This window comes from Eleutherodactylus coqui, chromosome 2 (assembly GCF_035609145.1).
Source record: "Eleutherodactylus coqui strain aEleCoq1 chromosome 2, aEleCoq1.hap1, whole genome shotgun sequence".
Taxonomy (NCBI): domain Eukaryota; kingdom Metazoa; phylum Chordata; class Amphibia; order Anura; family Eleutherodactylidae; genus Eleutherodactylus; species Eleutherodactylus coqui.
The window spans coordinates 318,862,092-318,885,683 of record NC_089838.1 but is presented as its reverse complement, the minus strand read 5'-3'; the positions used below and the strand labels follow the sequence as shown (position 1 = coordinate 318,885,683).

General features: G+C 47.9%; 1 protein-coding gene across 1 annotated transcript in view; it reads right to left on the bottom strand.

Moving 5' to 3' along the window:
- Positions 1–13,389: 13,389 nt before the first annotated feature.
- The window catches only part of LOC136610271 (A.superbus venom factor 1-like), a 210,763-nt gene continuing 200,560 nt past the window's right edge, over positions 13,390–23,592 (bottom strand). Inside the window, exons 40-41 of the mRNA XM_066589504.1 lie at positions 13,962–14,097; positions 13,390–13,531 (exon numbers count right to left, since the gene is read on the bottom strand). Of these exons, the coding sequence (XP_066445601.1) occupies positions 13,390–13,531; positions 13,962–14,097 (278 nt within the window). The remainder of the gene's footprint in view (positions 13,532–13,961; positions 14,098–23,592) is intronic.

Sequence of the window (23,592 nt, the reverse complement as noted above, 5' to 3'; positions counted from 1 at the left end):
AGGCTGATAGCGTCATCATTTGTTATGGCAATTGCTGGACAATGGCATGATGTAAGGAGATTTTATATATATATATCCCAATGTAAAGTTTCAATGCAGCCTCTCTAGGGTTAAATTACATAGGTATGTAGTGAAAGTATATCTATCTTGGGCGTATCCTCAGCCCTACCCCCCCCCCCTCTCAACTTCTGAGACAAAGAAACTGGTTTTCGCCTGACCACATGTTGAGGAGACAAAGGCTAGTTAGTACGCGGGGCCTGAGGGAGTGGGGGGTAGGAAGGAGATTCTATATGGCTCAACGAATAACAAGAAAATATATATTACTATGTAATATGTTATATGCCCATAAAGGGCAGGTATTATGTGTTTTAATAAATTAGGGCTCTGGAATTGTAACACCAAGAGCTGGTTGAGATTCAAGACTGACAGCTTGTGTCTGACTGGTTGCTTTTATCATGTGCGCACGCCATACTACATAATTAGGAAGCTACAAAATACCTCACACCCTGCTGAAGAAATTTGTATCCAAAACATGTTAACTGCACAAAAGTTCTTCAAGTGTGTCGTAGAGATATGTCTAGTGGTCAACAATCTCTCAACAAGAGGTGTACTACACAAAAGTCGCCTCCGAGAACAGGGGAAGCATTTTTCGGCCTCTGGTGGCAAGTTCCAGTCTCTAATTAGACCACAACTGTAATCATTTACATATCTGCCTGAGACATAACTGCATGCCCTGAGTTTTGCAGCAATCCAACATTTCTCTCTCAGTGCATTATTTTATTTGTCAATGAGTGTATATTCATCTGTGCAATATGTGTATATGAATATTATATATCTTTATGCATATATATTTGTTTTAGATTGCAATGAATAATTAACAATATAACTAAACTAAAATTTATGACATATCAAAGTGGCATGTGAACATGTGAGAAGTTTTGGTTGATGCAGGTGCACTTGCTGAGACCCCCACAGATTACTAAAAGGAAGAAGCAGAAGCATTCTTCTAAGCGGTATGCCAGTTCCACTTATTTCATCCCTCAGTACTGTGTATGTCCTGAATAGAAAGTCTAGGAGTACACCACTGAACAATCACAAGGGGATGACTGCTTCTGCCTTTTGTTTTAGCAGCACCGAGACCCCCATTGATCAGTACTTCTGACATGGTCTGGAGTCTACTAATTTAGGGGTATGTCAGGGGTCTGATAATGTACGGGTCTGGTCTGATATCTCATTACATTTAGAGATCTACATTAGTATGACATAACATGCAGTGGTGGCAGCTGCTAAAGCAGTGGCTTTACATTAATAGCCTATGCAGACTATTACAGCTTTTTAATCTGGCAGGGCGCCTGTAACGTCTGTATCAGTGCTTAAGTGTTTGTTACTTTATCCCTAGCCCTGTAAGGGTAAGGCCGCTCTCACACAAGCTTTTGTAAAAACACCACATTAAGGCCTTAGTCACACGGGCGTTTTTTCGCTCAATTTGCGCATCGCATGACGGATGCGCATGCGCTAATAGCGTGACCGGCGCCGAAAAATCGGCCGAAAATCTGCTCCTAGCCGCGTTTCATAAGAAATGGGCCGGAGCTGTCCAGCGCATTGCATTCAATGGAGCCGGCAATACAGCCGACTCCACTGAAAGCAATGCGCTGCCGAACAGCGCTGGATGAATTGTCGGGAAGGGCTTAAATATATAAGCCCTTCCCTGCAATTCATCCAGAAAAGTGTTAAAATAAAAAAAATGTATGTACTCACCTGCTCCCGGCAGCCGGAGATCCCCGCAGCCGGCCTGCAGTGGGTGTGAAGGGGGTGTGACTCAGACTTGAATTCATGAATGGGTGTGACTGAGATCTGCCTCTGATTGGCTCAGGCAGAGCCAATCAGGGGCAAGTCTGAGTAACACCCCCTTCACACCCACTGCAGGCCGGCCGCGGGGATCTCCGGCTGCCGGGAGCAGGGGAGTACATTCATTTTTTTTTATTTTAACACTTTTCTGGATGAATTGCAGGGAAGGGCTTATATATTTAAGCCCTTCCCGACAATTCATCCAGCGCTGTCCGGCAGCTCATTGCTTTCAATGGAGCCGGATGTATTGCCGGCTCCATTGAATTCAATGGGCAAACATCGTTCTTCTCTGCCACAGCTGTTACAGCTGTGGCAGAGAAGAATGATTTGTCTTCTATATGTTCTCAATGGGGTCGGTGCTGCTGCCGCCGGCCCCATTGAGCGCATATAGAGAAGAGAACAGGAATCGCAGATCGCAGATAGGTGCGATCTGCGATTTTTTTGTTCTATAATTTATCGGACGAGCGCATAAAAAGCGCTCATGTGTCCGATACCATTGCAAAGCAATGGCTTTAAAAAATCACCAGACGCATGCGCATGTGCAAATCGCAGCTAAAAACGCCCGTCTGACTAAAGCCTTAGGGTGACTACCCACTACAATTTTTTTTTACTGCGAAATTCGCAGCGTTTTTTTTTCTGTAGAGGTCTATGGGACTTGTAATGTTAAAATCGCGATTTACCACGAAATTGCAATTTTGCGCGATCGCGATTTTAACTTTACAAGTCCCATAGACCCCTGCAGAAAAAAAATGCTGGAAATTTCGCAGTGAAAATAACTGTAGTGGGTAGTCAACCTTAGAGCAGCGCTTTTACTGCATATTTTGTGCAGTAACAAAGCAAGCAAAGCAAGCTGATGACGTCACCATTTTTCCCCTCCCGGTGGCATAGCAAGCAGCGTTAAAAACGTACACGGCATTTTACAGTGTTTTTAAAGCACGCCATTCATTTCAATGATTATGATGCATGACATCAAAAAAGCTCTGCAACGCCGACAATAGTACACACAGCGTTCGTTTTAGCGCACATTATAAATGCTGCGCTAAAGCGCTTGTCTGAGAAGCCCTTTTCAACCGAATGAATGCTTAGTGTGGTGTTTTTAGCGGGCATTTTAAATGGGCATTTACAAAAACACCTGTGTGAGAGAGGCCTGAGGATACACATCATGGGGCGTAGTTGGATTTCTTATTAAGGTGACTCTCATGGCTGAATGAGTTGTATGTGAAAATGAATGATCAGGAACCAAATAAAGTTAAAAAGAGAATCCTATGACTGATTAGAAGCCACGGTGAAACCATAGAAAAAAGGAAAATATTTTTTAAAGGAATTGTCTGGTTTAGAAAACCTATTCTCATACACCCTACTAGGGAATTCAGAGTGAAGAGAGGGGTCTGCTCGTCAGGATATTCTATTGGCACGGAGAATGGTTAGAAAGATGGTTTATTATTCTGCAGGACCTTTCCTGTCCTGCATTAAATGGACAACCCACTGATTTGATGGGCACTGCGTAATACCTAATTTTCCCTGTGGTGGCACTGCAGGAGAATTGAGCACTTACTGACAAGTTTCCAAACAGATTGTAGTGGATTGTTGGGGATCTCAGGAAGAGGACACTTTGTGATCAGCTTATTTTCAGGGGAACCTCCAAAAAATAGGGATTGCCCAAAGAGGAGAACCAATGTAACTACTGTAGGTGTAGCTAAAATTACCTCTCTTGGTCCTTTGGATCGGTTAGCAGGAACCAAGTTGAAAACAGGGTTTCAGGGCCATGTACTCTCGGAAAGCTTACTGCTTGCAGGACCTGTCACTAAGGCAGGCTTATCCCTGCATTATTCCCTATGGAGGGAGCTGATCATTTGGGTCGTGACATACTAGCCATGTCATTGTCTGCATTATCATTGGGGTAAAACCCCTCTCTTTAGCTTCATCCAAGGTTCCAACAAAATAGTGTCAATGGCGCTTGCTCTCCTATCCCGTCCCCAGCAGTGCTTTTGGCTGGCAAAGAGGATTTGGTACTGTTGTATCTTGTCTCCACCAGAGCTATGGGTAGAGACATGGGCTGGGCTGCCAGAGCTAGAGGAAATGCCCACAGCTCTGGATTGCCTGGCGGAAACACACACCTGCACCAAGCTGCGGACATTTTGCAGAAGTTGCTTTTCTGGCCCCCCGCTCTGCTAACCTTTGGCAAGTATGTTCCTCCTTCTCCTCCTGGCCCCGCTCAACTACTATATCATCCCAAGTGCTTTTCCCTAATGCTCTCTGGCAACTCTGTTACTTGGGCCCCTGCTGTACTGTGTAATTTCTCCTGACCGGTTCTCAGCCACTGTGTGCAAACCTGCTCCCTGCTGGTAGGGGTGACTTTCTACTGCTGCTAGGCACTGCTCAACTGGGAGATGTGACAACCGGCGGGGGAGGACGGGGAAAGAGACAGCGCGCGGCCACCTTCAGCCGGAGAAAGACAGCACACATTATTACAGCGTACAGGACAGTCCGTGGGGGTGACCGTCAGCGCAGGAGCCGGGAGAGGAGAAGGGAGAGTGAGTGCAGCAGTGACAGTAGCCGGAAGAGGGAGAAAGGATGATGCTACATACTTGCCACAGGTTAGAACAGCGGGAGCCAGAAAAACGCCTTCTGAGTCTCCGCAGCTCAGCTTGGTGCAGGTGTGTGTCTCTGCCAGCTAATCTGGAGCAGTGGGACTCTAGCTCCGGCAGGCCAGCCCATGTCTCCACCCATAACTCTGGTGGAGACCAGATACAACAGTACCGAGGGGACCTCAGGTGAATAGCACTAATCAATGCTTTTCAGACCTGGGCTAGTCTCGTCTCCCTACTCCCCCTTCCAGCGAGGTACTGGACTGGAGGGTCTGGGACTTAACATGTAGCATTCCCGAACACTCAGTAGAGTGGCAAAGATACTGCTATGTGTAAGGGAGAGTGCAGGGCACCCCCACTTGCACATCAATGTGAATAGGTTCAATATATCACATGTCTACAACTATAAGTGCATTGCATATATTCAATGTGAATAGGTCCAATGCATTATATGTCTGCATCTACAAGTTATCTACAAAAATGTAAATAGGTCCAATATAATACCTTAAAATAATTGAATAATCAACACTAATATTACAAAAATAGATAAACTGAAAAATAATTCATACATAATATAAATGTGACATGCAAACATAACATATATGAAAAAAAATCAATAGTGCAAAACTTAGAAAATGAAAAAATAAAATAGTGAAGACTACTAAGCGGAGATTAAGATGAACTTAGAAACAAATCTATGAGTGAAATACATTAGTAATTAATAGTCTACCGGATGAATTCGGGTGTCTGCACACCTATGGATGGACAAGGGGAGCAAACAGGATGAAGCTCAGGCCAACCTCCGGGTGGGACAAACAAACATAGACCGGGCGTCTGACTACCAAGCAAGCGAACAGACAGATGGATGAACAAACGGACGAAACACAGCATAGCATGCACACATCAGAGCGACAGACAAGCAACCAGACAGACTGAGTGCTGGCAAAGCTGTATGCACACCATAGCAAATATAGGCAAAATGACCAGCAGCATGACATGACGGGGTCGGATTATATGGTATCAACTGATCGCTGATTGGCTGACAAGGGGCTCACCTCTCTGACAACCAATCAGACCATGAACCACAGGGGGTAAGGAGGTAAGAGCCGACACAAGGAACCTCTGCAGTGACGGCCTGCTGCAACACTTCTCTTCATCCTCAAGAACCACTGTTACTAGGTGGAAAGGTAATTGGCTAGCTGGACTATGAAAAAACAGACAGACAGTCCAAATTGCCTGCCCAATCTCACCATGACAGAACTGGACGTAGTCACATTGATGTAGGTAATGCAGTCATAGATGCTACATGCAATGTTTAATTGGTATGGCTTTTGAGGTGACCGATTTGTGCACCTGCCCTCGGGTCCCAGCGCTCTCCTGCTTGCGGCTGTTATCGGACCACACCGGTACCAATCTGATGACCTCGTTGCCAGGTGCCAAATTGGTAGATATGGAAGCCCGTGATGAGAAGATTTTGCTAGCATTTATCTATCAATAGCATGAAATCACTCCATGTTATGTCAAGACACTTCTCCATGAGAACTCAATGAATTCTACTTTATTATCAACATTGCCAACTCTTATACAGAAAGAATGGGTGTATCCAAATGTTGCTTGGTACAAAGATTACTGTTACGTAGTTTACTGTTACAAAGGGGAAAATACTTATTGATCATAAGACTTATTGACATCTATATTGACATTATATTCTCAAAGCTCTTAAGACCCGTCTAAGACATAGAAATTACCTAAGTCAGGATATTACTGTTGCATTAGACAACATTTCTGCAATAGTTGTGTGTCTTCTCTGTTAACATAGCTTAGCCTTATTTAATTTGTCTTAAAATCCTAGTTCCCGGCACTACAAAGCATAGGTTTTAGTCTTCTATTTAAGGGTCAACAGTCCAATACAAGGTAAGAAATAGAGATGAGCGAGCACCAAAATGCTCGGGTGCTCGTCATTCGGGACAAACTTTTCGCGATGCTCGAGGGTTCGTTTCGAGTAACGAACCCCATTGAAGTCAATGGGCGACCCGAGCATTTTTGTATTTCGCCGATGCTCGCTAAGGTTTCCTTGAGTGAAAATCTGGGCAATTCAAGAAAGTGATGGGAACGACACAGCAACGGATAGGGCAGGCGAGGGGCTACATGTTGGGCTGCATCTCAAGTTCACAGGTCCCACTATTAAGCCACAATAGCGGCAAGAGTGCCCCCCCCCCCCCCAAAAAAAAACTTTTACTTCTGAAAAGCCCTCATTAGCATGGCATACCTTAGCTAAGCACCACACTACCTCCAACAAAGCACAATCACTGCCTGCATGACACTCCACTGCCACTTCTCCTGGGTTACATGCTGCCCAACCCCACCCCCTCCCCCCTCCCCCCCACAGCGCACACCAAAGTGTCCCTGCGCAGCCTTCAGCTGCCCTCATGCCACACCACCCTCATGTCTATTTAGAAGTGCGTCTGCCATGACGAGGAACCGCAGGCACACACTGCAGAGGGTTGGCACGGCTAGGCAGCGACCCTCTTTAAAAGGGGCGGGGCGATAGCCCACAATGCTGTACAGAAGCAATGAGAAATAGAATCCTGTGCCACCGCCATCAGGAGCTGCACACGTGGGCCTAGCAATGGGGAACCTATGTGCCACACACTACTTATTCTGTCAAGGTGTCTGCATGCCCCAGTCAGACCGCGGTTTTTAATTCATAGACACAGGCAGGTACAACTCCCTATTGTGAAGTCCCTGTGGACCCACAGCATGGGTGGCTCCCTGGAACCCACCGGCGGTACATAAATATATCCCATTGCATTGCCCAACACAGCTGAGGTAGTAATGTCGTGCTTAATGCAGGTGGGCTTCGGCCCACACTGCATGCCCCAGTCAGACTGGGGTTCTTTACAAGTGGACAGATGTAGGTTAAACTCCGTGTGCACCTACAGCATGGGTGGCTCCCAGGAACCCACCGGCGGTACATAAAAATATCCAATTGCATTGCCCAACACAGCTGAGGTAGTAATGTCGTGCTTAATGCAGGTGGGCTTCGGCCCACACTGCATGCCCCAGTCAGACTGGGGTTCTTTACAAGTGGACAGATGTAGGTTAAACTCCGTGTGCACCTACAGCATGGGTGGCTCCCTGGAACCCACCGGCGATACACAAAAATATCCCATTGCATTGCCCAACACAGCAGATGTACCGTCAGCTGTAATGCAGGTGGGCTAAAAATTCATTTGATTACACTGTAGGCGAGGGCCCACAAAAATTGCTGTATCAGCAGTACTAATGTACATCCAAAAAATTGGCCATGCCCAACCAAGATGGCAGGTGAAACCCATTAATCGCTTTGGTTAATGTGGCTTAAGTGGTAACTAGGCCTGGAGGCAGCCCAGTTTAACGAAAAATTGGTTCAAGTTAAAGTTTCAAGGCTTTTAAGAGCATTGAAACATATAAAAATTGTTTAGAAAAATTATGAGTGAGCCTTGTGGCCCTAAGAAAAATTGCCCGTTCAGCGTGATTACGTGAGGTTTCAGGAGGAGGAGCAGGAGGAGGAGGAGGAATATTAGACACAGATTGATGAAGCAGAAATGTCCCCGTTTTGGATGGTGAGAGGGAACGTAGCTTCCATCCGCAGGTGCAGCCTACGTATTGCTTACGTATCGCTGCTGTCCGCTGGTGGAGAAGAGAAGTCTGGGAAAATCCAGGCTTTGTTCATCTTGATGAGTTTAAGCCTGTCGGCACTGTCGTTTGACAGGTGGGTATGCTTATCCGTGATGATTCCCCCAGCCACACTAAACACACTCTCTGACAAGACGCTAGCCGCAGGACAAGCAAGCACCTCCAGGGCATACAGCGTGAGTTCAGGCCACGTGTCCAGCTTCGACACCCAGTAGTTGTAGGGGGCAGAGGCGTCACGGAGGACGGTCGTGCGATCGGCTACGTACTCCCTCACCATCCTTTTACAGTGCTCCCGCTGACTCAGCCTTGACTGGGGAGCGGTGACACAGTCTTGCTGGGGAGCCATAAAGCTGGCAAAGGCCTTGGAGAATGTTCCCCTGCCTGCGCTGTACATGCTGCCTGATCTCTGCGCCTCCCCTGCTACCTGGCCCTCGGAACTGCGCCTTCTGCCACTAGCGCTGTCGGATGGGAAGTTTACCATCAGTTTGTCCACCAGCGCCCTGTGGTATAGCAACACTCTCGAACCCCTTTCCTCTTCGGGAATAAGAGTGGGAAGGTTCTCCTTATAGCGTGGGTCGAGCAGTGTGTACACCCAGTAATCCGTAGTGGCCAGAATGCGTGTAACGCGAGGGTCACGAGAAAGGCATCCTAACATGAAGTCAGCCATGTGTGCCAGGGTACCTGTACGCAACACATGGCTGTCTTCACTAGGAAGATCACTTTCAGGATCCTCCTCCTCCTCCTCTTCCTCCTACTCAGGCCATACACGCTGAAAGGATGACAGCCCAGCAGCATGTGTACCCTCACCAGTGGGCCAAGCTGGTTTTGCAGCATCGCCGCTCACCACCTGGGTAGACTCCTCAAATTTTCCAAGGACCTGGCAGATGGCTGCCAACCAGGGCCACTCTTCTGTAAATAATTGAGGAGGCTGACTCCCACTGCGCCACGCAAGTTGGAGTTGGTATTCCACTATAGCTCTACGCTGCTCATAGAGTCTGGCCAACATGTGGAGCGTAGAGTTCCACTGTGTGGGCACGTCGCACAGCAGTCGGTGCACTGGCAGATTAAACCTATGTTGCAGTGTCCGCAGGGTGGCAGCGTGCGTGTGGGATTTGCGGAAATGTGCGCAGAGCTGGCGCACCTTTCCGAGCAGGTATGACAAGTGGGGGTAGCTTTTCAGAAAGCGCTGAACCACCAAATTAAAGACATGGGCCAGGCATGGCACGTGCGTGAGGCTGCCGAGCTGCAGAGCCGCCACCAGCTTACGGCCGTTGTCACACACGACCATGCCCGGTTGGAGGCTCAGCGGCGCAAGCCAGTGGTCGGTCTGCTCTGTCAGACTCTGCAGCAGTTCGTGGGCCGTGTGCCTCTTCTCTCCTAAGCTGAGTAGTTTCAGCACGGCCTGCTGACGCTTGCCCACCGCTGTGCTGCCACGCCGCGTGACACCGACTGCTGGCGACGTGCTGCTGACACATCTTGATTGCGAGACAGAGGTTGCGTTGGAGGAGGAGGAGGAGGAAGGTGCTTTAGTGGAGGAAGCATACACCGCCGCAGATACCACCACCGAGCTGTGGCCCGCAATTCTGGGGGTGGGTAGGACATGAGCGGTCCCAGGCTCTGACTCTGTCCCAGCCTCCACTAAATTCACCCAATGTGCCGTCAGGGAGATATAGTGGCCCTGCCCGCCTGTGCTTGTCCACGTGTCCGTTGTTAAGTGGACCTTGGCAGTAACCGCGTTGGTGAGGGCGCGTACAATGTTGCGGGAGACGTGGTCATGCAGGGCTGGGACGGCACATCGGGAAAAGTAGTGGCGACTGGGAACCGAGTAGCGTGGGGCAGCCGCCGCCATCATGCTTTTGAAAGCCTCCGTTTCCACAAGCCTATACGGCAGCATCTCTAGGCTAATCAATTTTGCAATGTGCACGTTTAACGCTTGAGCGTGCGGGTGCGTGGCGTCGTAGTTGCGCTTGCGCTCAAACTGTGGCACTAGCGACATCTGGACGCTGCGCTGAGAGACATTGCTGGATGGGGCCGAGGACAGCGGAGGTGAGGGTGTGGGTGCAGGCCAGGAGACGGTAGTGCCTGTGTCCTCAGAGGGGGGTTGGATCTCAGTGGCAGATTGGGGCACAGGGGGAGAGGCAGTGGTGCAAACCGGAGGCGGTGAACGGGCATCGTCCCACCTTGTGGGGTGCTTGGCCATCATATGCCTGCGCATGCTGTTGGTGGTGCCTCCCCAGCTGATCTTGGCGCGACAAAGGTTGCACACCACTGTTCGTCGGTCGTCAGGCGTCTCTGTGAAAAACTGCCACACCGTAGACCACCTTGACCTCTGCAGGGTGGCATGGCGCGAGGGGGCGCTTTGGGAAACAGTTGGTGGATTATTCCGTCTGGCCCTGCCTCTACCCCTGGCCACCGCACTGGCTCGGCCTGTGCCCACACCCTCACTTGGCCCTCCGCGTCCTCGGCCGCGTCCACATCCTCTAGGCCTACCCCTACCCCTCAGCATGCTGTATTACCAGTGATTTGATTTCCCAGGCAGGAAAGAAATTGGCGCAAGGCTGCACTCAACCGTAGCTGGTTGCGTCTGATTTTTGTACGTTGTACACGCAGCACACACGTACACGGAGACCTAGGGACTGACACAGGCAGGCCAAATATATTTTTTTTCCTTTTTAGCTTAGGGAAGACCCCACTGCGTATATTCAATGAACAAGAAGTTTAATATCTGTGGTGTGGCCCTCAAAAAGTGTCACACAACTATAGTGTAGCAGAGTTATTAACTCTAGCAGAGCAGGTATTTGCCAGTCAGGAAAGACAATGGCGCTAGGCTGCAGTAAAGCGTAGCTGGTTGCGTCTGATTTTTGTATGTTGTACACGCAGCACACACGTACACGGAGACCTTAGGACTGACACAGGCAGGCCAAATATAATTTTTTTCCTTTTTAGCAAAGGGAAGACCCCACTGCGTATATTCAATGAACAAGAAGTTTAATATCTGTGGTGTGGCCCTCAAAAAGTGTCCCACGACTATAGTGTAGCAGAGTTATTAACTCTAGCAGAGCAGGTATTTGCCAGTCAGGAAAGACAATGGCGCTAGGCTGCAGTAAAGCGTAGCTGGTTGCGTCTGATTTTTGTACGTTGTACACGCAGCACACACGTACACGGAGACCTTAGGACTGACACAGGCAGGCCAAATATAATTTTTTTCCTTTTTAGCTTAGGGAAGACCCCACTGCGTATATTCAATGAACAAGAAGTTTAATATCTGTGGTGTGGCCCTCAAAAAGTGTCACACAACTATAGTGTAGCAGAGTTATTAACTCTAGCAGAGCAGGTATTTGCCAGTCAGGAAAGACAATGGCGCAAGCCTGCAGTAAAGCGTAGCTGGTTGCGTCTGATTTTTGTATGTTGTACACGCAGCACACACGTACACGGAGACCTTAGGACTGACACAGGCAGGCCAAATATAATTTTTTTCCTTTTTAGCTTAGGGAAGACCCCACTGCGTATATTCAATGAACAAGAAGTTTAATATCTGTGGTGTGGCCCTCAAAAAGTGTCACACAACTATAGTGTAGCAGAGTTATTAACTCTAGCAGAGCAGGTATTTGCCAGTCAGGAAAGACAATGGCGCTAGGCTGCAGTAAAGCGTAGCTGGTTGCGTCTGATTTTTGTACGTTGTACACGCAGCACACATGTACACGGAGACCTTAGGACTGACACAGGCAGGCCAAATATAATTTTTTTCCTTTTTAGCTTAGGGAAGACCCCACTGCGTGTATTCAATGAATAATAAATGTCTTCTGGCCCTGCCTACACAATTCTATCCCTGTAGTATTAATGCCGGGTGCAATGCTCTGCACAGCCGGTTTTGAGAAAAAAAAAAAAATATGCAACACTGCTAACAGCAGCCTGGACAGTACTGCACACGGATAGAAGTGGCCCTAGAAAGGACCGTTGGGGTTCTTGAAGCCTACACTAACTCCTAACACTCTCCCTGCCTAACCCCCACTTCTGTCCCTATTGCAGGGCGCAATGCTCTGCAGATCCAATTTTGGACTAAAAAAAAAAAAAATACTGTGCTAACACAGTACTGCACACTAGTAGATGTGGCCCTGAGAACGGCCGTTGGGGTTCTTGAAGCCTACACTGACTCCTAACGCTCTCCCTACAGCAGCACCAGCAGCAGCACTTTCCCTCAGCTAAGTCACAAGGCATGTGTGGCGAGCCGCGGGAGGGGCCGATTTTTATACTCGGGTGACATCTGATCGCCCCAGCCACTCACAGCAGGGGGGTGGTATAGGGCTTGAACGTCACAGGGGGAAGTTGTAATGCCTTCCCTGTCTGTCAATTGGCCAGAAAAGCGCGCTAACGTCTCAGAGAGGAAACTGAAAGTAACCGGAACACCGCGTGGTACTCGTTACGAGTAACGAGCATCCCGAACACCCTAATATTCGCACGAATATCAAGCTCGGACGAGTACGTTCGCTCATCTCTAGTAAGAAACATACACATTGCATTCTGAAACTTAACACTTTATATTCCATGACATTGGTCTATTTCTGTCAGGAGTCTGTGGTTACGACCAGGTCCCAGTCATGTGACGTGCTCCTGAAAGTGGTTGATGACACATACTTCGGGGGCATGACACTGCTTGTCATTACAGCAATATGTTGATTTTTTTTTTTATTACAGACACCTGCAAGTATATGTCTGTGATCGGTTGGTTTGAATATAAGTAGTGACCATTATTTGTTTCACCATCCCCGGATGTGTGCTGGAATGTGTTGGGCTCCACAGCTTTTTCTGCATGGGTAAACAGTTTCACTATAATTTTTTGCACATCGCTTTTATACTGTGTTTTTAGTCATCATCTCATGTTGGTATCTTATTTTGTATATGAATTTTCATCATTTGGGCTTTGGTATGTGCAGTACTTATTGATTACGGAGATTATGGGATCATGCATTAAGGTAATCTTTGGGATTTGTTTCATCATTTCTTTGTCCTTTTTACTAGTTTTTAATTACAATATAGATATTTTTATTCATTTTATGGTGTGATGTTTTTTGTATTTGGTGGCCGAATTTCTTTTAACGGCTAGTAAGATGGTCAATGGGTTTCTATTTACCTGCATGCGGATGTGTATAGGAGAATGCAGTTTATGAATGATATAATATGTAACATGAAATCATTGGACACAAAGAACCTTTATTGATGTACTAATTCTAAGCATTTACATAGAGAATGTGAAAATAGATGGAAGGGTCTGAAATCAAGTTTGACAGCCATGGAACGACAAATTCTCTGAAAAGTCGGATAAATCATCACAGAGTGGACGGTACTCCGGTTTCTGACATTCCCGGACATTTGGCCACATCTCAATCCAAGTGTCCTTAGTTATCATGTAGGAAAATCTGTGGCGGAACCAAATGGGTAAAATTATCAACAAGTCCATAATATCTGGGTGAAGGCATTAATGGGGTTTTACCACCAAATACATTTATCCTCTAGTCACAGTATAGGGACTAAATGTCTGATCACTGGGAGGTCCAACAGCCCCCGAATACCCCATGTGCCCACTGCTCCAGCAGACATTTATGCCCTGTCTTATAACATGACGTTTCTTTAAACCACTTCTAGTGTTTTTTAATTCCATAATGAATTTTTAATTAAGTTTTTTTATGTTTTTCTAGAATAAGGTTGTGTATGTGGTACAGGCATATTTGATATGGTACACAAGCAGATGTTAGGCTATTAGGCAAGTCCTATGTCTGGACAGGATTACTGCTCTCATGTTTCCCATTTCCATACCTTTAATTTAGACTTTTTTTTACTGCCACTTACCCAGAACCAATGTTCCACAGATCTTTGTACACTCCCCAGGTCAGGTAGTCTCGGCCAATCTCCAATTTTAAAGCTTTGTTACACTTGGCATGACTGATAAAATTGCGCTTCTGGTTAACAACACCCACATCCGTACCTGGAAATGGAGAATTGGAATATAAAAGTTGTATATTTAAGCAAGATGGCCTAAAAGGCACGGCACAGGGGTATAATCCTTATGTATAAAACACAAGACGTATTGATGAAGACCTACTACTTTTGTGTACAATTCTGTGGGAAAGAACACATCTGGAACTTATTAGGCTAAATATCCACTTAGAGCGGGGCATGGTTCCATGCCTTGAGCACAGAAAAATTACAGTAAAATATGCTGATCACGCGCAAAAAAAAAAACCTTCATGGCACAAATACGTTGATGAGATTTCAATCATTCTCATCTATATGTTGCCGGAAAAGTCAGCAGACTTAATAAACTGTGGATTTTAAAGGAAACCTGTCATGAGATTTCAACCCCGTAAACTAAATTAAGGGTCTCACAGGTCAGGGAGCGGGGAGTATGGGGGGGCGCTGTTTATGGGAGAGCGCACACAGAGCAGACTGAAGAGTCACGCTGCTGGCCCATGCGGATGTCTAGTTGACACATCACAGTAATGGTGCTCCCAGTGAGTATAAAACAGCTCTCCACAGACTCCCCGTTCCATGACCTTCATTTATGGGGCTCAAAGCTCATAACAGGTTCCCTTTAACCCCTTGAGTGGCACGCCCGGAAATTTTCCGGGACGAGCTCCACTGCTCATAGTGACATAGCCCGGAAGATTTCCGGGCTATGTATCACTATGGGAGCTGCAGAGCACAATGCCACAAGCTGTGACATTGTGCTCTGCCTGCACAGACCCACACAGAGCAGTGCAAGGGCTTTGAAAAACCAGCAGAAGATATTGCCGATATGTCGGCAACCTCCTGCTTTGATTACAGGTTGCCATAGAGACCATCGGCTTGTCAGAAGCAAGCGGATGGTCTCTGTGGCAGAGAGAGCTGGTTGTTAGCTGTCAGAGGACAGCTAGGTACTAGCTCTTACAGCAGAGATCAGAGAAAACCTCCGATCTCTGCTGTGTTAACCCTTTACATGCTGCAGTCTATGTGACTGCAGCATGTAAAGGGCTGTCACCATCGGACCCCTGGAATGTGATTAGGGGTCCTGATGGGTCCCTGTGGAAGTCCCCTAAAGGGACAAAAAATAAAAAAAAATAAATAAATAAAAAGGTAAAAAATTTAAAAAAATAATAATAAAAACACTTGTCTCCCTTTACTTTGTAAAAAAATCAAAAATACAATCACACATGTGGTATCCATGTGTCATAATGACCCAGAGAAGGAAGTTAATACATTATTTAACCCCTTAATGACATGGCCCCTTTTTTTCTTTTTTCACCATTTCTTTTTTTCCTCCCCCCTGTTTAAAAAAAATCACAACTTGTCCCGCAAAAAACAAGCCCTTATATGGCCATGTCAATGGAAAAATGAAAAAGTTATAGCTCTTGAGACGCAACTGCAAAATTAGTTGAAATTCAATGATTAGACCATTTTAAAAAACCTGCCCTGGTGGGCACGACAGGGTGGTAGGAAACCCGCCACTCAAGGGGTTAAGTGTGCTTTCACATGGGGTGAAGTTAGTCCGCGCGAACATTACTGCCTCCCAATGTTATCCCTATGAGGATTGAATTCTGCACCTGTTAACATCTGTGTATCTTCAATTCAAAATTGCAAGATAGATTCTTTTCTGAAGTGGAAAAGCTCTGTCACTAAGGGGTTAAGGACGTCTTGTGGAATTGTTCTTGCAGATTTCTAATATACAGGAGATATAATTCCGCACCTAAATTGTACGGCAAACAACTCAAGAAATTCCGCAGAACGCATTCTGCAGTTATAAACGGAACAACATCTGCCCCTGCGCTGCGTGCCGCGGTCTATTCCGGCCCGTTTGAAAGCACCATGCCAATTGTTAGCTGAAGATCCCACTACGGATTTGACCCTCTGCAATGCAAGGAGTGAAATCTGCTGCAAATTCACACCAAAAATCCACAAAAAACCTGTAATTGATTTTGCCACCGTGGTTCCTTGCTGTCTGCACATACCCTTAAAAACCCCTAAAACATTCATAAAAAAGGTAAAAACCATGAGGCAACATGTGGACGGGGGTCCAAGTCTCTTGCCCTGGGAGGATTACCATCCTGCAGACACTTCCACATGTTGTATTGTAATGTTTCTTGACAACAATAGTTTTGTAGGCTGCGCTGTATTTTATTCACACAACAGCCTTTATTACCAAATGTCCCTTTTCGGCGTGCATGAGCGATGGAAGCCATCTGTACTCCTCACACGGATACATCATCGTATAGCACAGTTATATATAAGGATTTTCCTATCCTTATGAATTTCTAAGTTCTACATGTGCAGTAAACTCCTGAACAGAATGACCCGCGGATCTATTATTGCGCGGTCTCCATCGCAGCTTCTCAGCCAAGACAACATGAGGCCACTAACTTTTATTAAAGTCATTTTTTACAGCACTGTAGGGATAGAAAAAAAGGGGGAAAATGTAGGCCTCCACTTCTAAAGATGAGGGATTTGGGTGTCGTAGTTAGAGATGAGCGAGCACACTCGTCCGAGCTTGATGCTCGTTCCAGCATTAGGGTACTCGAGATGCTCTTTACTCGAGACGAGCACCACGTGGTACTCGAGTCAATTGCATTTCCTTCCCTGCATGTTTAATGCCATTTTTTAGCCAATAGACATGCGGAGAAGGCATTACCACTTCCTGCTGTGACAAGCCAGCCCTCTCTTCCCCCACAGTAGTGAGTGGCTGGCAAGATCAGGTGACCGCCGAGTACTTAAACTGGTCCCGCCCGCGGCTCGCCTCAGACGCATGCTGGCAGAGGTTAGGGAAAGTGCTACTGCTGATATAGGGAAAGTGTTACAGTAGGATCCTGTCTTCAAGAACCTCAGTGGTCCTTCTTAGGGCTACTCACTCTTCATAGTGTGCATTACTGTTGTGGCTGGCTGGGAGCAGTAGTACAGCAATTGTTTTTTTTCATCTCGGACTGTGCAGGCCATTTCAACTATAGCGTTCTCAGTCTGCAGTGTATTATGCAGAGTTTAGGGAAAGAGCTGCTTATATAGGGAAAGTGTTAGTGTAGGATCCTGTCTTCAAGAACCCCAACGGTCCTTCTTAGGGTTACATCTGACCGTGTGCATTATAGTTGTGGCTGGCTGGGAGTAGTAGTACATCAATTTTTGTATTACGCATCTAGGCCTGTTCCCGGCCTTTCAGTAATAGCGTTCTCAGCCTGCAGTGCCGTACAACCATCTCTCACCGTGAAATTGCTCTCTAAAATTTCCTAGCCTACTGCAAACGACTTCAGTTATACCGTTCTGTGTCTGCAGTGCATTAGACACAGTGTAGGGGCACAGCCACTTCTATAGGGAAAGCTATATACACTATACAGTCCTCCAGATCCTCCGTGCAAGAAACCCAACGCTCCTTCTTAGAGCTACACTTGCGCATTTCAGTAATAGCGTTCTCAGCCTGCAGTACCGTATAACCAGCTCTCACCATGAAATTGCTCTCTAATATTTCATAGCCTACTGCAAACGACTTCAGTTATATCGTTCTGTGTCTGCAGTGCATTAGACAGAGGTCTCACCGCTAAACAGTACTGTAATATTACCAGGACCACTGCAAAGTATTTAAACACTGCCGCTGTCCAGAGCGGCTCACAATACCCTTTCTTTGGTGGGGTTGAGATAGCTGCAGTTACCAGCACTATCCACTGGCTTTAGAGTCTTCTCCCACTCCATACAGCCTGTATCATCTACAAGTCTCTGCGAGCGGTAAATTACCCCTAGGGATCAACGCAAGACAGCGGGTTAATTTTTCAAGTCACAGCATAGAGCCTCCTCTATCTACAAGTCTCTGTGTGTGGTGAATTAAGCCACAGTTGTCAGCGCTGTACAGTGGGGTAATTTATTTGGGCCCTGCTCTATTCTTAATCTGCCATGATGAGGAGTAGGGGTAAGGGTCGAGAACGTGGACGCGGATGTCCAAGTGAGGGTGTGGGCATAGGCAGAGTTCCTAGGGGTGGTGAATCACAGCCGGCTGCTGCGGGATTAGGAGAGAGGCAAGTTTCTGGGCTCTCCAGCTTCATATCACAATTTACAGGTCCGCATGGTAGACCTTTATTACAAACAGAGCAGTGTGACTTCCGGCAACTGTCTCAAAAGCTTTTTGTGGATGAGGATGATGAGACACAGTTGTCTGTCAGTGAGGTAGTAGTAAGGGCAGGAAGTCTGAGGGAGGAGCGCACAGAGGATTCAGAGGAAGGGCAGGTGGACAATGAGGTGACTGACGCCACCTGGTTTGCTAAGCCTACTGAGGACAGGGCTTCAGAGGGGGAGGCAAGTGCAGCAGCAGGACAGGTTGGAAGAGGCAGTGTAGTGGCCAGGGGTAGAGGCAGGGCTAGAGCGAAGAATCCCCCAACTGTTTCCCAAAGCACCCCCTCGCGGCAAGCCTCCGTGCAGAGGGCTAGGTGTTCAAGGGTGTGGATGTTTGCTAGTGATGACCGACGAACAGTGGTGTGCAACCTGTGTTGCACCAAGATCAGCTGGGGAGCCACCACTACCAGCCTCACCACCACCAGCATGTGCAGGCATATGATGGCCAAGCACCCCACAAGGTGGGATGAAGGCCATTCACCGCTTCCGGGTCACACCACTGCCTCTTCCCCTGTGTTCCAAACTGCCACACAGATCCAATCCCCCTCCGAGGACACAGGCACGAGTGCCTCCCGGCCTGCACCCACACCCTCACCTCCACAGTCCTCCACTCCATCCAACAATATCTCTCAGTGCAGCGTTCAGCTGTCGCTAACACAAGCGTTGGAGCGAAAGCGGAAATACACCGCCACGCACCCGCATGCACAAGCTTTAAACGTGCACACTGCCACATTAATCAGCCTGGAAATGCTGCCGTACAGGCTTGTGGAAATGGAGGCTTTCAAAGACATGATGGTGGTGGCCCCGTGCTACTCGGTCCCCAGTCGCCTCAATTTTTCCTGGTGTGCCGTCCCCGCCCTACACCAGCACGTCTCCCGCAACATAAATCGTGCCCTCACCAACGCGGTTACTGGGAAGGTCCACTTAACCATGGACATGTGGACAAGTACTGGCAGGCAGGGCCACTATATCTCCCTGACGGCACATTGGGTGAACTTGGTGGAGGCTGGGACCGAGTCAGAGCCGGGGACCGCTCACATCCTACCCACACCCAGAATAGCAGGTCCTACCTTGGTGCTGGTATCTGCGGCATTTTATGCCACCTCCTCCAAACCCTTCCCCCCTCCTCCTCCGCCACCTCTAGCTCTCAATTAAGAAGTGTGAGCACGTCGCCAGCAGTCGGGAAGCGCGGCAGCACAGCGGTGGGCAAACGCCAGCAAGCCATGCTGAAACTAATCAGCTTAGGTGAGAAGAGGTGCACGGCCCCCAAGCTGCTGCAGGGTCCGACAGAGCAGACCGACCTCTGGCTTTCGCCGCTAAGCCTCCAACGGGGCATGGTCGTGTGTGACAACAGCCGTAACCTGGTGGCGGCTCTGCAACTTGGCAGCCTCACACACGTGCCATGCCTGGCCCATGTCTTCAATCTGGTGGTTCATCGGTTTCTGAAAAACTACCCCCACTTGTCTGACCTGTTCGGCAAGGTGCGCCGCGTCTGCGCACATTTCCGCAAGTCCACCATGGACGCTGCCACCCTGAGGAGCCTGCAACGTCAGTTTCAGCTGCCAGAGCACTGACTGCTGTGCGACGTGCTCGCACACTGGAATTCTATACTGCACGTGTTGGTCAGGCTGTACGAGCAGCGTAGAGCAATAGTGGAATACCAGCTGCAACATGGGCGGCGGAGTGGTAGTCAGCCTCCGCAATTCTTTACTGAGGAGTGGGCATGGATGGCAGATATCTGCCAGGTCCTCGGAAACTTTGAGGAGTCTACCCAGATGGTGAGCGGCGATGCAGCAATCATTAGCGTTATCATCCCGCTGTTTTGCCTGCTGAGAAGTTCGCTGCAAAGCATAAAACCGAACAGGAGACGGGGGATGACAGTATGTCGCTTGATAGCCAGACCACCCTCATGTCTATATCTCAGCGCGTTTTGGAGGAGGAGGGAGAGGGGGATGAGGAGGAGCAGGAGGTGGAAGAGACAGCTGGGCACACTGCAGAGAGTACCCATGCTGCTTGCCTCTCATCTGTTCACCCTTCTCGACCCACGATATAAGGAGAACCTTTCCACTCTCATTCCCGAAGAGGAAAGGGGTGCGAGAGTGATGCAATACCACAGGACCCTGGTGGAAAAACTGATGCTAAAGTTCCCATCTGACAGCGCTAGTGGTAGAAGATGCAGTTCCGAGGGCCAAGTAGCAGGGGAGGCGCGGAGATCAGGCAGCATGTCCATCGCAGGCAGGGAAACACTCTCCAAGGCCTTTGCCAGCTTTATTGCTCCCCAGCAAGACAGTGTCACCACTCCCCAGTCAAGGCTGAGTTGGAGGGAGCACTGTAAAAAGATGGTGAGGGAGTACATAGCCGATCGTACCACCGTGCTCTGTGATGCCTCTGCTCCATACAACTATTGGGTGTCAAAGCTGGACACGTGCCACGAACTTGCGCTGTACACCCTGGAGGTGCTGGCCTGCCCTGCCACTAGCGTCTTGTCAGAGAGGGTGTTTAGTGCAGCTGGGGGAATCATCACGGATAAGCGTACCCGCCTGTCAACTGCCAGTGCCGACATGCTTACACTCATCAAGATGAACAAAGGCTGGATTTCCCCAGACTTCTCTTCTCCACCAGTGGAAAGCAACGGAACCTAATGATTCTTTTCGCTGCAACAGGAGAAAAATGCATCCTCTATCACCACAAAAAAGGGGGAATTAGCTTTGTCAGTCACTCTTGGATATTATTACCCCTCCTCCTCAAACAGCATGTCATCACGCTGAACTGCCAATTTTTCTGCCGCCCAAAGGGCTCAGTTTAAAAGTTTTTTACAATTTTTCAAAGTTTCAAAAGTATTGATACTTTAAGGCCTCGTTCACACGGGCAACAAAGTTGTGCGATTTTGTAGCATTGCTACAATGCTACAAAGTCGCGCGATTTTGTAGCATTGGTACAATGCTAAAAATCGCATGTATGTGAAGCCCATGGTTTCCTATGGGTTCCTTCACACATGAGATGTTTTGTAGCATGCTACAAAATGACACACAAACCTCGCAGGTCCGGCGATATGCCCGCGATACGCGAGGTTTTGTAGCCCATGTTTCCCTATGCAGCCTTTCTCTCTGTTGCATCGCATCGCACGAAAACGCGGTTTGCATGCCATGCAATGCAACTTTGACAGTAGCAGATGCTACAAAGTCGCACGATTTTGTAGTCACATGCGACTTTGTAGTGCTACAAAATCACGGTATTGCATGGTGCAGTGTTGCGATATCGCTAAGATTTTCTCACAGCGATGCGGTGTCGTCTGTGTGAAGGAGGCCTAACAGAAACCAATTTTTTTCACAGAGCTGCCTCCAGGCTCTGTTACAAATTAAGCAACAGCGAGCTGTATCTTTAAAAAGTGTTTATTGGTTTCACCTGCCCTTGCGGTTGAGCAATTTTTCAGGGGTGCACTTGTCCTCTTGGTACACCAATTTTTCTGGCCCTCACCTATACTGTTATCTAACTAATTTTTCCGGCTTTCGCCTACACTCTTGGTACACCAATGTTTCAGGTGTTCGCCTACACTCTTGCTATAGAAATGTTACTAGGGTCTGCCTATACTTTTGCTACAGAAATGTTACTGGGGTCTGCCTATGCTCTTGGAACACCAATGTTTCAGGGGTTCGCCTACACTCTTGCTACAGAAATATTACAGGCGTCTGCCTATACTTTTGCTACAGAAATGTTACTGGGGTCCGCCTATACTCTTGGTATAGAAATGTTACAGGGGTTTGCCTATACTTTTGCTACAGAAATGTTACAGGAGTCTGCTTATACTTTTGCTTCAGAAATGTTACTGGGGTCTGCCTATACTTTTGCTACAGAAATGTTACTAGGGTCCGCCTATACTCTTGGTACAGAAAGGTTACTGGGGTCCGCCTATACTTTTACTACAGAAATGTTACTGGGGTCTGCCTATACTTTTGCTACAGAAATGTTACTGGAGTCTGCCTATACTCTTGGTACAGAAATGTTACAGGGGTCTGCCTATACTTTTGCTACAGAAATGTTTCTGGGGTCCGCCTATACTTTTGCTACAGAAAGGTTACTGGGGTCCGCCTATACTTCTGCTACAGAAATGTTACTGGGGTCCGCCTATACTTTTGCTACAGAAATGTTACTGGGGTCCGCCTATACTCTTGCTACAGAAATGTTACAGAGGTCTGCCTATGCTGTGGGTGCACAAAGACTTCCCATCGCAGTGTTTTACCTATCTGGCACAAATACACTGACTGACTAGGGCAGAAATGTTGGCCGAGGTCAAGGTCCTTGGCGGGGTGAAACTCTGCCATGTTTGGGCGCTCTGATTTCTTCCTGTGTAATACCATCTTTGTGCACTGACAGCATAGGCAAGCACAAGAAACTCAAAGACTTCCCCTTGCGGTGTTGAGCTATCTGACACCTACACAGAATGAATAGTGTGTGGACACATGGATTTCCCATTGCTATGTAACTCATGGCACCTTGGGTCACACAAAGTGGAGGCTGGGACCGAGCCTGACCCAGGGCCCGCTCACGAACTTCCCACACAGACTATTGCGGGTCCTACCTCGTCATGGTTTCTTGGCCTTGCTATGCCACCTCCTCCTCCTGCTTGGAGTCTGAGGATCAGCGCTGGGCAACATGTATTTTCTCTCATGTTACCACAGTTATCTGAGACACTGGTTTGGGCCAAACAAAAGGAGTGTTACTGCATTAATGAGACTTCACAGCTGCACTAGCATCTGAGTCCGCTTCATGCCCACGATTACTGAGGGTGTGAGCCAAGGTCGAGGTCCTTGGCAGGGTAAAACTGCCTTGTTTGGGCACTCTGATTTCTTTATGTGTAATACTTTCCTTGGGTTCCAGGGGCTCGCCTATGCTGTGAGTGCACAAAGACTTCCCATAGCGGTGTTTTACCTGTCTGGCACAAATACACTGACTGACTAGGGCAGAAATGTGGGCCGAGGCCCAGCCCTTTAGCAGGGTAAAACTCTGCCATTTTTGGGCACTCTGATTTCCTCATGTGTAATACCATGCTTGAGTTCCTTGGGCTCGCTGTGGATGCAGGGTCATGCAGGGGGGTTGGACAGCAATGCCAGCATGTTACCCAGGAGAAGAGGCAGTAGTGTCACCCGCAGGCAGTGATTGTCCTTGGTTGCAGGTAGTGTGGTGCTTATCTAAGATGTGCCACTGTGTGTGCCTTGCTAATGAGGGTTTGTCCGTAGTATATTGTTAGGGGGGTGACGCCAGACTCTTGCCCCCATTTTGGCTTAATGGGACCTGGGAGCCTCAGATGCAGCAATGCATGCTGCCCCTGCCCTTCCCTATCCGTTTCTGTGGTGTTTCC